The sequence below is a fragment of the Exophiala xenobiotica genome (assembly GCF_000835505.1).
Source record: "Exophiala xenobiotica strain CBS 118157 unplaced genomic scaffold supercont1.6, whole genome shotgun sequence".
Lineage (NCBI taxonomy): Eukaryota > Fungi > Ascomycota > Eurotiomycetes > Chaetothyriales > Herpotrichiellaceae > Exophiala > Exophiala xenobiotica.
In genome coordinates, this window is record NW_013562489.1 from 3443338 (window position 1) to 3456101 (window position 12764).

The following is a 12764-nucleotide window of genomic DNA, read 5'->3' on the forward strand; positions in this document are numbered from 1 at the left end:
GATCAAGGATAACGCTCAGTGCGAACTGCGACTGGAATGGTCCTCAAATGAAGGTGTCGGAAGAGGCAGTGAATGGATTCAAAGATGCTCTGAGGAGTTAGAAGATCTGGAATATGCTGTAGAGAACAGATGTGCGAGTGCTCGGTGACAACCAAGTGTTCCATCCTCCTGAAAGACATACTTATACTTGCCGTACAGGGCCTGTTGGACGTCGCCCTTCATCAAACTGTTGGAGGAAACTGTCCCCTGAGCAAAGCATGGTAGTATTGTGACGGCGAAACCGAGCCAGTACAAGAGGTTGTCAATATGAAGCGAACAATCGCGATGGAGGATATTGTTCGCTCAGCCCCTTTCTTGTTAGTGAAGCATGGGATCAATGCTCTGATTCTCCATTCCAAGCAAAGGACAATGTGTAAAGCAGAAGCTGGTGATCCCACTGGCAGCCCTGAAGTATAGCATCTTTGCAAGCAGGTAGGCGTGGGTAGTTATTGCACTGACAGAAAGACGCCGTACAGGTCCGCTCCAGAATGGCCAGAATGGCGAAATGTTTCGTTGCTTCCCAGGCCATTATCAACATGCTTACTCTCAGAGGTCCGGGGCAACGACGACGTTGCGCCGTGGGGGACCTCCCGTTGTCCATAATCACCATTCGCAGACCAATCATGATTGTGTCCGTAAAATCAGCATTAAAATTACCGTGCAGAGGCTGTGATAGCAGGCAGCCGTGAGCCGAAGCCAAAAATCATGCTGTTCTCTTGATTTTCAGGGCGAGACATCAGAATGCAAAGAGCTTCTGCCGTCGTGATGCATTGAAGGAGTATCAAAAGGACCGGCACGTGAACTGTCAGAAAGGCAACTCCCTCAAGACACACGCGACATGGCAATGGTAGTCACAACGAGGCTATCTCCGACCAAAGCACAGCCACAGTGACGTTGCAAGATGGACAAAGTTGACGCAAGTTGTCGCCCTGCAACAAGGCTAACGGCCTAGAAATCCTATGGTGAATGCGGTCAGATAAGTTCGACAGTATAACATTCAAGGTATCCGAAAGTCCCTGTTCTTGAGTTGGAGATGGGTGAATGCTGGAGTCTCGGTCATCATGCAATGGCAATCACAGTCTGCACCATGTACCAAATATCGATGCATAGAGCTGTGTGATACGGAGACCCCAGCCGAGCAATGGTACTAGGTGCAAGCCCTGGTAGGTAGTCAGCCTGCATGAACAGGAGGGAGGTATAGAATAGCACATGACATGGACCAAGCTTCGGATCCATGACGCCTGGTATCGACTTCCATTCAGCCATATCGAGCGCATGGAGAGAAGACGCAGAAGCAGATCTGAATGGGGTCAGGTGCCCCGTGATGCAGAAATGGTACAGAAGCCTGAAGCAGCATTGGCGTCTTTCATCACGCGACTGCAACCAAGTTCTCGGATCTCGTCACTGTCGATTCTGCTGTGCGGCTCCAGAAGCTTGCATGGGTGCATGGTCAATGAAGTCGTCCAAGGCTTCGGAAAAAGACCCATCAGCGTGCATCATAGATTCTTTCGACTCGAAATGACGGAAGGTCTGCAATTGATTCCTAGACAACCGGTGTGGTGATACAGCGCCCGAATCATATGGGAAGAATCCTTGTTGGCCGATCTTGCCGGCAACCTGAACGCCTAGGACCAACGGGGCAAGAAGGCAACCACCGGTTCGTTCTCGAGCGAAGTTAGCAAGAACCGACTGTTTCTGTTGTATTGTAGGACAATGATCCGGAGAATACAAGCACGAGCAAATGTCCTGAGGCAACAATCAAAAGGGGCAATGTTGGAAACAAGACAAAACGACGATGGTGGGAATTAGATTGGGCAGCAGTTCTTTTGATCGACAAACATCTGGCTGCAATACAGCAATAACCATTCAGAATTGGTTGGATCCCGACGGCAACGGTACTAACGAGCGGTAAATCTGCCCACCTTCACGAATGAAAAGGCAACCATATTTTAGTCAAGCGTTCGTTGTGCCCAAAGTACCTGCCCAGGTGCCGAAGAACGCGGGATGAGTGAGGAAATGGGTAATGGTCTGCCGATGTGACTCATGAGTCGATTGAGGAGAGGACGAAGAGCAGAGCTACAGGTTGACAACGAGAAGAAGTACTGTATACTGCTGGCATACTCCGTAGAGTTGGGTACGAAGAAGAAGAAGTATGTAGATAGGTGGCAGGCAGAGAGGAGAAAGACTGGTGGTGGGGGTTTGTGTATACAAAAAGAATGAGTGGCTCGGTAGAAAGACCGCCAGTGTCTTATTATAAGGCATGACGTCGTCGTAATTCGTGATCCTCCCTCCTTCGGTTGTTCACCTTTCGGCTCATTTGCATCCTTGATTCCATATCAAATCCAAACTGACTGACAGACTGTGTGCCACCGAGGCGATCGAGAGACGAGACGCTTGTTGTCCTGGCCTCTTCTCTGTGTTGCCCTGGTCCGTGTGCCTTTTTCTCCTGCTCTTCTGTCTTTCTTTCCAGCATTGCCTCCACATCATCTGAGCATTTCGCCTGCTGCATTCCCCCTCCTGCGCTGACAGTTTCTGCATTTGTGGCCTATCCTCCCAAAAGGTATGCTATAAATCCTAGGCCCTCTCCTCCTAGCCTGATGACCCCTCGATGCCCCTTCATGGTCCTCACTGAGCATTGATCCTTTTCTTTCCTTGCATGCCGCTATCGAACATCACCAGTCTACGCATTGGGCCCCTTGACTCATCATCTGTCTCTTACAGTGTCAGCCTCTGTTCCATTCTTGACGAGTTACCGATGCATCAAATGTATGTGTTATAGGAAGAGCTTGGAAAGTGAAGTACATTCAAAATGACCGAGAACCGTTACCGTCCTTCCTCACCTTCTCGGCGCTACGCCAATCCTCGAGCATCAACAGGCATGGTCTATTCCTCCTCCTTCGATACCCGATTTTCCTCCCAGCCACGAACGATGGTCGGCGATCCCTATCCAAGTGCACGTCACGGAAGCTATAGCACACAGGGCGTTACAAACAGAACATATCTCGACGACAATCACCCTGGAAGAGGTCCAGTGGTTCGCACAGAGTACGCTGTCCGTCCAAGGAATAACTCGACCATTGGCTCGGAATCTCGAAGGCCTGTCAGTACGTATGTTGCCAGGCCTGCGTCACCACCTCGAGTGCGACCGGTCATCAGCACTTCCCGCGACGATCCGCGAAGCCCTGTCCTGCCTCCTGCGAGGGAGGAGCGCTATCTCATGCCGGCAGCCTCAAACACAGGCCGCCATCACCATCGGCATTCTAGCGCCACACGGGCAGAGCAGGATCGACTCGGCTACCCCAGAGTCAGCAGACAGCCCGAGTATCACCGCCGTGGTGGTTACAATGCATACCCTTCTTATTCAAGGGATGCACCATTGCAAGAACATGGATTTTCCTACACCACACCCAAGGAGCAATTTCTGCAAGAATCCTCGCGACCGCCCCAACGCCGGGAGAGCTTTGGCAGACGGGAGCGTCCGATCAGTACAATCGGCCTGCCAGAGTACAGACAATCGGTGAGACGAGACCCTGGCCCGCCACCTGCCTCCTCTCGTGCTCTGGACAGAATAGACAGAACCGACAGCGGCAGACATTCGGGCATACGCCTCAGCGAGCCAGACGATCGCATTGGGGATGCCCCTCGCCGTCACGCTTCCACTCGTGCCCCAGTTCTCCATCATTATCGTGATGACGGCTACACATCTGCAAGAGAAGAGCGTGAATCTCGGCTACCGCCGAAGTCGAGGCCAGAGCGATATGAGGAGGATGACAGAGCCCCCAAAAGTAAGCATCGCGAAGAGCGAGACAGAGAAATCCCTCGGGATCTCGATCGCCGAGATCGGGATCGTGACCGTGACAGGGATAGGGAAAGAGACCGAGAACGTGAGAAAGAGAGGGAGCGCGAGAGAGCTCGTGAAGTCGAGAAAGCTGGTAGGGGGACCGATGATCGCCGCCAACAGAGGAGCCGCGATCCAAGCCCGGAACAGCAATCGGGCGTGCGCAAGCATTTGTCCACTGTCGCTGCGGCAGCTGTTGGGGCCGGTGTTGCCGGTGTTGCCGCCAAAACATCTCGGAATCCCAATGACGATACTGACAGTGACGACCACAAGGAGAAGAGGCATCGCAGAAGGCGACATCATCGTAGCGGAGATGATCCCAGTCCCGACCAACTCGCTGACCGTGTCGAGCGAGATCTCAAAGTGTCTGAGCCTGACCGGCGTGAACGTCGTAGGGACGAGGCAAAACCCGAAGATGCTGTGGCCGAGAGCCGAGAGGATAGGCGTGAACGACGAAGACATCATCGTCACCGACACAGAGAGAAATCTGCACAGGAAGACGAATCTGATACTACAGAAGACTCTGTCGGGCCAGAACACCGCCAACAACGGTCTGACAGGGACAGGGAAGGGGAACTGCGGGAGCCTCCTAGGCCTCGCGAAAGAGCAGCATCTCGCGATGGCGACCGAGATGCTCAAGGCCTGCAGCAGCGCACAATCTCACCCGGAGAGGAAGAAGATGAGCGACCGCGGAGAGTCCAGCTTGTCGAGCCAGTGGAGAAGAAGGATGAGGCCAAACCCAAGGGCATTCTGAAGCCTCCGAGGGCGGTTCCTTTCCCTGAAGATCCCCATCCAGAGCGCGAAGGCGTTGCACCTCTCAAGGACGCGAAGAAGGATGGGATACCCCCTAACGCGCGATGGACTAAGATCAGCCGGGCTTTGGTAAATCCGGAAGCACTGGAGAAGGAGCACGAAAGATTCGAGGAGCGAGATGATTATGTCATTGTTCTTCGCGTGGTCACCAAGGAAGAAATCATGAAGTTTGCCGAGAAGACCAAAGAAATTAGAGGTAAGAAACCCCGGCTTCTCCTCCCTGAGTGCACTTCTCTAACCCTTGTCACAGAATCCCGAGAGCGACAATGGCAAGCTGAGTTGGAAGAACGGCGACGGCGGAAGAAAGATAGAGGCTACGACAGCAGCGATGACTACGCTACGGATGATGATAAGAGGCCGGCTCTGGCCATTGAGCAAGGCCAGCCCGTTCAAGGGCTTCAGGGAGATCCTAGGGTCTACCTCCAGCAGCAGCAAAACCAGCATTGGGCCGAGCAGCCGCCTGTCCATCCCGGTGCCCCTGGTCTGATGCCTCCTCAACAAGCGCATATGCAGCCAGCGCAACCGCCTCAGGGGATACCTGTCCCAGACATCAGAGTCGAACCTAACGCTGGCAATTACGCGACTAATGTATAACAACGCGGACACGAAGTTTCATGATGAAGCATGAACGACAAGTGACTGCTGGTCTGGATTTGAGAAGCAAGTTAGCAATATTTTGATTTCTGATTGAGCAGCCAGCATGTTAGTCAGCCAAGAGGAGGACAAGCTCTTGACGAGACAGTATACCAGGTAGTTAGATAGAGGCCATCTGTAGCATATCAAAGAAGTGACGCCACAGTTTCGAGATCTGCTTCCCTTCCATCACATCACATATATCGGACTGTATACGTATGTCCTTGCGCTTGTGCATCGTGCGCATCTCCTCAGCGCCCTGACCGCCTGAAGGGGGACGTTCGAAGACACCCATGATCTGGCTCGAACCATTGACAGCTGCAGAACCTCAGAGACGGATGTCCGAAAAGAATCAAGGCGACTGGGTCTCGGATCTTTCATTGACCGCCAACTTCGGAGGGCGGGATCGGTGGGTGGACGTGTCAAATGCATGTACGATGAACTCATCGATTTCGGGTGTCCAGAGGATTGAATAATTCTCCTTCCTGCGTGTCTCGCTTTGACAACAGCTGTAATCTCACACAGGGTCATCGGATGCTATCCGCAAATATGTTGGAAATATGGTGGATGTCCTGCAAAGATCGTCCGAAGGTGAAAGTCAGCTTTCAAGACCGCGAATAGGAGCCCTGTCTAGGAGTAGGAGTCTCAACGCAACTGAACGGACCGTTAGCTGTCAAATATGAAGTATCACAGTCAATACCCTGCGATAAGCTGGCTGTGCGCGTCATCATCAATGTCCAGGATTGAAGTCGGAGACGACCATAGTACTCCGAGCGGTCTGGCTATCCCAAAGTATACCAACCGCAACAGCTCTAGGAACATCAAGAAAGGGGAAGCAACTGCAATACTGCGTGGTATCGACCGCGCCGTGGTTCTAGTGAGATAAAGGTCGACCTCAGTCAGCCGTGGAGATGATCTGATCCTGTCTGACTATTGCTGTTTTCACAGGTGTGTGCAAGCTAGGCTATCTTCAACTCTCGCGCGTCAAGTTTCCCTCTGGGTATGTTCCTGACATCATCGTCCCTTGTTGGTTCTTGTCGACACCATCATTTCTCCAGCGACGGAAATTCTTGGACCGAGACGAATCGAAGACTTGATCTTGACGACTACGCAGTACGGAGGACCAGCGACGCCTTTCTGTGCTACCAAAAGATGTGTCACATCCATCATCAACTGGCAGACCAGGATCGCAAAGGGTTCATGGCTATCACAGCACTCGTTTCCAACCTCCTCTTCCGTTCCCCCACCACACCACAACCCCACCAGCGACAAACTATTGCCTGCTAAAAGCTAGTACCTGAAGATCTTGTCTCATGGGCGGGAACACCACCTTTCCCCGTGCTCGTGGCAGGCTCGTGGTACCGTTAGAGGATGATCAACAGCACGTTGTCCACCACGAGTTCCTTCACGTCAAGACCAGGGTCCAGGGCTTGCGCACCACGTTGTTGTCAATCATCTGCACTTCGACTGCCCCGTCTTAAAAGCACATCAGGAGTGGCAGTAAGGCCAGAACATTTCGATATCCGACGAAACAGCAATAAGACTAGAGCTTCAGCTAAGGGATATGGCCCGAAAGATCAAGATGGAACGGCCTCTGTTTAAGCGAAGGAAGACAAAAGTCCAAAGATAGCATTTTGCCGGACCTGCCTGGAAGCTGCAGTTATCCTTCCGCTCAACCACTAACAAACGACCCAGACCACCAGAACAACACGCTTTGTGTTCAAGCCCACTGCATGCAGCTGTCCGAAACGTCACCGAAGATACAGTACCAGCAACACGGCGGCAGACATGGTCCCTTGGATCCTATTCTTCGGTTCGTAGATTCCTGGTCCAATTTTCGACGTCGCACTGTACGAACACCTTATCCGTCGACAACCATCTTCGTATCGAGCATTTCTATTTCTCCAGTACTGTGATACTACTTCGGCACCCGAAGGTTGTGGTCGATGGTAATCTTGCGGATGCTCACGGTTCAGAGCAATCGACTTGCCCAACCGATCGCTAGCCATTCCTTGGCCTTGCCTTGATCGCCACCAACATCGCCAGCTAAAAGATACTAGTCTTCTGACCAGCAAGGGGAGCTCTGCAGGGAAGTTGATGTGCATTCGAAAGCCACAAAGGTTGTTTTGGTGCCCCGGCAAATAATCCGCCAATGACAACTATCCGCAAAGGAAACCTGGTCAGCAGATCGCTTTCTTCGTCGATTATTGTGGTCCATTTCTCTTGACCTTGTAGCTTTCAACTGAGACCACGTTCCAATGAAAACGGCTGATTGTCTCGCCTGAAAGAACCCGACATTACAGATCCCGAGTATATGGAAAACCTCTGAACTTCCTCGACTATTATTGCCATCCACGAAGGGAAATGGAGCTAGGATCTGCTACGATACACTGAATGAGTTCGAAATCCTTGCCTATCCCGATCGTCGCTCACACTATTTGCCGGCATGCTTTGCATGGTGGGATGACCATTTGATGAGTCTAGGGGATCGCTGGCCGACCATACCGTCACAGTATATGTTGTCGGGGATGCGGATCGGCTTGCAGGTACTTGCAGCTCGTCCGTCGGCCCGCACCATTATTATGTCGGATATGCAACATTCAGGAGATTCCCTCGACTTGCCATTCATAACACAGCCACCTTGAGGTTATACCAATGTAGGCCACGAGGTTGGCTATCGCATTGCCCACAGAGCAGAGGGCAAGTCTTCGCAAGCATTGTTTGACCTCTGCCAACTTGTTGAGTAGACTGCAAGTAAAGCCTCAGTACTACCTGGTATCGGCCACCTCCAAGTGGGCAAAGTTGGTGGCTCAGCCATCAAAAGGCGCGATTTTGGACTGCATGGCTAACTGATTTCGTTTGTTTGGCTTCAGGAGAATTTGCCTGCCAGCACAGGGTCGTGGAGTCCGACTTTAAGCGTGCGGAAAAATCGTTGTCACTAAGGTGGTTGAGTTGGACCCATGCAGCCGTTAGACGTCCACGGCAACATCTGAATACTTACTCGACCCATCTACGAGTACTGCACAGACCTTCCCCATTGGGCGGAGGTGCTGGAGAGCGCTTGGGAAGCTTGAGACGCAGCCCAAGCGCACCAACGGGACAAGTGAGAAAGGTTAAATCACGTACATCTGGCAAATGGCCGCCACAACACTGAGGTTTCCGCCGCTGTTAGTGGTCAGGGGGAAAGCGAATACCTCGGCGCTTGACCTCGGCGGCATCTTTACCTGGGGAGCTGCGGCAGACCAGAGACGTGCTTGGGGGGATCCGCACGCGACTCGTATTGCAGGCTCGAGTTTGGAGCTGTTTGTCAACGGACACAACTCTAGAAGTCCGAAAGTGTTGGATCTGATCTGAAGCACATGCCAGCTGCGCTTGTAAGGCTGTGAAATTCCACTCTCTGACCCTGCAATCACGGTGTGCTTCAGCTGATGCAAAAAACTGATGGCCGAGATGCTGGCTTGCACATCCGAGATGAGCGGCATGTTTTCGAAGAACCAGTCATGGCTTTGACAAAAAGCCCAGATGCAGCCACCAAGTGCACCACGAAACTGTGGGACAGCCGTCACCTAGGAAATGATAATGCCATCAAGATTCAAGGCTCAGCTGCCCGATATGAAATCAGGACCTCTTGCTCAGGCCTATTCCAAGAAAGGCAGCTGGGTTTCATATGCAGGTACTCTGGTCGCTTCTTTGTTTTGATTATCAAAAGACAATCGCAGAACGACGGAGGAGTCGCAATCACGGAATTGTCATCAGAAAGCTCGGATGCAGCCCCTTAGAGATCAGAAGCTCTGACGGCCATGTCTGACTTCAGGAGGATATGTGCCCGAGATATTCTCGTTCCCGAATGAGATGGTAAAAATGTCCGAGACAGTCCACTTGACCAGAGACGTGCATGACGCGTAACAAATGTTCGCCCTCGCTAGAGACCTAAGGAGGCGAACGGCGGGAGGTGAGGACGTGAATTTGCTCAATGTTCTGTTCTGATTGACGGCCAAAACACAGGCAATTGGAGCGTTGCCTAAGACTTCGTGAAAGCTGGTACCACCAGCAGCCCAATCTGTCTTCAGTCCTCGCCCTTGGACATGAGGGGCGACGATTATACTTCTATTATTATACGTGCTTGTGCACTCACGACGCACGTTTCGCAGGTCCAGGTCCGGTTCCAGGTCCCTGGGGAGGCTGGTAATTGGCCCAGATGCAGATGCAGGTATACTACAGAGTACCCCTCCGTACTCCGTACTCTGTATGGAAAGATCCAGTCCTTTTGTCGGTCCTCCATGATTATCAACAAGGCTGAGTGTAACGACGACAATTCACGCCAGGGTTTGTATTTCTTCGTGAAGATGTTTAGTAATTGTTATCCCCGGTCGATCATGTCAGTGCCTTTCCGGGACACAGACCAGATCCACCACAGTACGGACAAGGCCAGGGTGAAAAGATTCGAGCAGTGCCTAAGTTAGCCGATGCAGGCGCCAACCGTTTATACCCTGGGCAGATGCCTCAAACAAGCATGCCCATTTGCTATATGTCAGTGTGGTCAGGGTATGAGCTCCAAATCAGTTGCCGGCCCGGCTGACACTGGCTCGATGGGTTTGCGTTAGTTCGACTCTTTACCTCCAAGAAGTGATGGCTGATATTTCCAGCCTGACTTCTGTGTCGTCAGTTGTAGCCTGCACTGACATTTAATCATCATGGTGAGACCAATGGAAGGATGATGTTGCGATGGCAGATGTCCGGAGGTTTGCGTCAGCGACACATCACAATGTTCCAATGAAAGGACCGAGCAGCTGGCTGGCACTGACAGAATAAAGTCCAGCGAGGGGTCGACACTTGACCGAAAAAAGATCAAGTGCTGATCGACGGCGCCAACAGCCATTTCCAGGACCAATGCCGGGCCACACATGGCACACTCATCACTGTCGCATTGCAGGACGGGGCCTAAGGCTGTGCCGGGCTTAGTGCTTGAGCAACCGCTGCCACCAAGCGGAGACGTCGAAGCACGGATCGAATCAAGAGTACCGACGACGAAGAACCATCCAGGATCTGGGATGATTGAAAAGTCGACCGCGCGCGGATTGCCCGCAACGCAGTGTCTGACGGTGTTATGGTGCTTGTACAGCGTGTCGCTGCGCACTGGGTGCAGTAAGGCACTTTGATTTTTCGTTTGGCAAGCTGTTTGTTGGACTTTTGACTGCAGGGGGAATTCCTGTCAAACCAAACTCGCAGTGAGTCCGGACCACCCAGATGGAACATGGGACTTCGAAAAAAGAAATAGAGCCGGGTGGCAATGCGCCACCGATTTGGTGGAGGGGGTGATGGATCTCCCAGTGATGCGTGATTGACACCGCGACAGGTGCAGAAGCGCAGGCCCATGATGGCCCCAACTGTGTGCAGCAGTGCAGCATGCAAGACTTTGCGCGTTGCGTGCGGGAGGGTGTTGCGAGTGGAAAACAAACCAGAGGCTTTTTCTCCTCCACTCACTGGCACTGAGTGACTGGAATCCACCCATAACACCCATGGCTGATGATCGTCGGCGCCGTTGGCTGGTCTCGTTAGCTGGTTTCGAATCTTCAAGCAGCTGGAAATTGCAGGGATCTGCCCACGAGCCATGGCCGCGCATTGACAGCCTCCACTCACACTAGTCGGTATACCAACGGGTATTCAATCATTTCCAGATGCACATCTGCGAACTTGCATGGCTGGTGGTGGTGTTATTACACCTCTTGTAGTATCATTGTCTATCCACAGAACTACTTGGACGTACTTGTCCAACTCCGGCTGAACACCACTGAATATCTTCAGTGTGGCGCTGTTGTTCTTGAACTTCTTGCGACCAGCATGATCCATTCTCGCACATGAGGCAGGAAACGTGGCGTGCTAATAAGCGAAAGTAGAAGACGCACAATTGATTCTTGCAGAAGAAGCCCTTGAAACCTCAGAACACGGTAGTAAAATAGTGGTCAGACAGAATTCTTTTGTTCTTCGCAGTTTACCCAGGTTCTTCGTTGGTTCTTCTGTGAAATCAAGGAATAATCAAGGAATCATTGATTCACTCGTACGGATACTTGTTATCTGCAAAGCAATCTGTTTTGGAGCAGGCGAAACCCGAGCAATCTCATCTACGCCGCAGGATCTCGACGCGCACTCTCTCTGGACGCCTGACGATGAGATTGGCCACGACATCGGTTTCGCTGACTACCTGGTACTGCTCAGAGACTGAGAGTGAGTTTCTGTGGCTGTTGTACCCCGTACAGTCACTCGTGTGTGCACAGAATACTACTATGTATGTATGAACATCCTCCGTACCTTGAGGCTTTCACTAACCTTTGTGCTTCAGCAAGAGATCCATTTCTTCGTCCCTACCACTCTCCCTCGTCCCATTGAAATCCCCACATCCATTACGGAGTACACCATATTGACCACTCGACTTCTGTTCAGTGCTCACGCGACAGGCGCACTTCGGCTGCGAATACCACACTACCACACTACGAGCTACCACCGTAGTCAAAAGAGCCTCCCCTCGGATCGACTAATCGTCTCTATCCTGGCATCCGACGAACCTGGGTTCCTCGGCCACTCAGCCGCCTTTTGAATCAAAAATCTCTTGACCTCTTCAACCCCTTCCAACTTCCCTGCTACATCGAACTTTCTTCAGAATCCCTGCCTTTCGGTCCACAGCATGGCGCGCACCCACAGCAAAAAGCACGCCGTCGCTTCGGAGAAATCGTCCAACGGTCCTGGAATTGCGGGCAGCCGTGATGCCCGCCTAGTACATCCGCACCAACACGAGTATCCTCATCCTCCATCCCATGCTCATGCCGATGCTCATGCTCAACATCCGCAACATGGGCAAATCGCGTACAGCCACACGAGCAACAACAACAATAATAATAACAACCACAATCTACCTCAGCCTTCAGACTCACTGCCCGTCCTTGCTCCCAGTACTGCTGCTCTTGGTCCTTCTGGTCCTGACGGCCACAGGGCTGATGTACTTGTAAGTCGCACACATTCTCCTCCACTGTTTCCTGCAGCATATTCATGATCGACTGGATGCACAAGCTGCCCTGGTCCGCCACTTGGAGCTCTTTTGGATCGACTGAGCTCCCACGGCCCAATGCCGACCTGGCCTGCTCCCTGGCCTGCTCCCTGCGGCCCTGGTCCTGGTTGGGGTGCCTTAGTCTGACTCCTGGGTCATCTCCCCTTATCCTGTCATGGCGGCGGGCCTCCCCTGGTCCGGGATCGCGTACCCGAATTGCCCCCTCCTGGTCTGAACGGCAATAATGGATCCCTCCTTCGGTGGCCTCAGTTGACACGCTCGGACCACCAACACCATCCACGCTTGCTCATCGTCAACGGTGGCCAATCCTTCGCTCCGCCCAAGCGGTCCACCAACCGTCCCAGACCTTCAGATTTCCCAGTCACTTAAGCTCCCGCA

General features: G+C 52.4%; 2 protein-coding genes across 5 annotated transcripts; both read left to right on the top strand.

Annotated features, from left to right (window-relative positions):
• The first annotated feature begins 2338 nt into the window (after positions 1-2338).
• On the top strand, positions 2339-5488 carry PV05_10560. Of its 3 annotated transcripts, none has more exons than XM_013457010.1 (3): positions 2339-2599; positions 2761-4886; positions 4941-5488. In XM_013457010.1, exons 2-3 carry the CDS (start codon positions 2849-2851, stop codon positions 5282-5284), a joined length of 2382 nt encoding a protein of 793 aa, XP_013312464.1. In that variant the 5' UTR covers positions 2339-2599; positions 2761-2848; the 3' UTR covers positions 5285-5488. The 3 variants fall into 3 exon arrangements, with proteins under 3 accessions (XP_013312464.1, XP_013312463.1, XP_013312465.1); XM_013457009.1 differs by having other exon boundaries at positions 2339-2466; XM_013457011.1 differs by having other exon boundaries at positions 2339-4886.
• A 6032-nt stretch (positions 5489-11520) lies between these two features.
• Positions 11521-12429, top strand: PV05_10561 (the record flags this gene model as incomplete). Of its 2 annotated transcripts, none has more annotated exons than XM_013457013.1 (3): positions 11521-11609; positions 11664-12323; positions 12361-12429. In XM_013457013.1, the coding sequence occupies exons 2-3, from the start codon at positions 12006-12008 to the stop codon at positions 12427-12429; spliced, it is 387 nt and encodes a 128-aa protein (XP_013312467.1). In that variant the 5' UTR covers positions 11521-11609; positions 11664-12005. The 2 variants fall into 2 exon arrangements, with proteins under 2 accessions (XP_013312467.1, XP_013312466.1); XM_013457012.1 differs by having other exon boundaries at positions 11531-11548; positions 11765-12323.
• Positions 12430-12764: the final 335 nt, after the last annotated feature.

Bases quoted from the DNA above. Each gene is read 5' to 3' on its own strand.
- PV05_10560 (XM_013457011.1), top strand. From the start codon at position 2,849: ATGACCGAGAACCGTTACCGTCCTTCCTCACCTTCTCGGCGCTACGCC. The intron at 4,887-4,940 runs GTAAGAAACCCC...CCCTTGTCACAG, and splicing joins GAAGACCAAAGAAATTAGAG to AATCCCGAGAGCGACAATGG.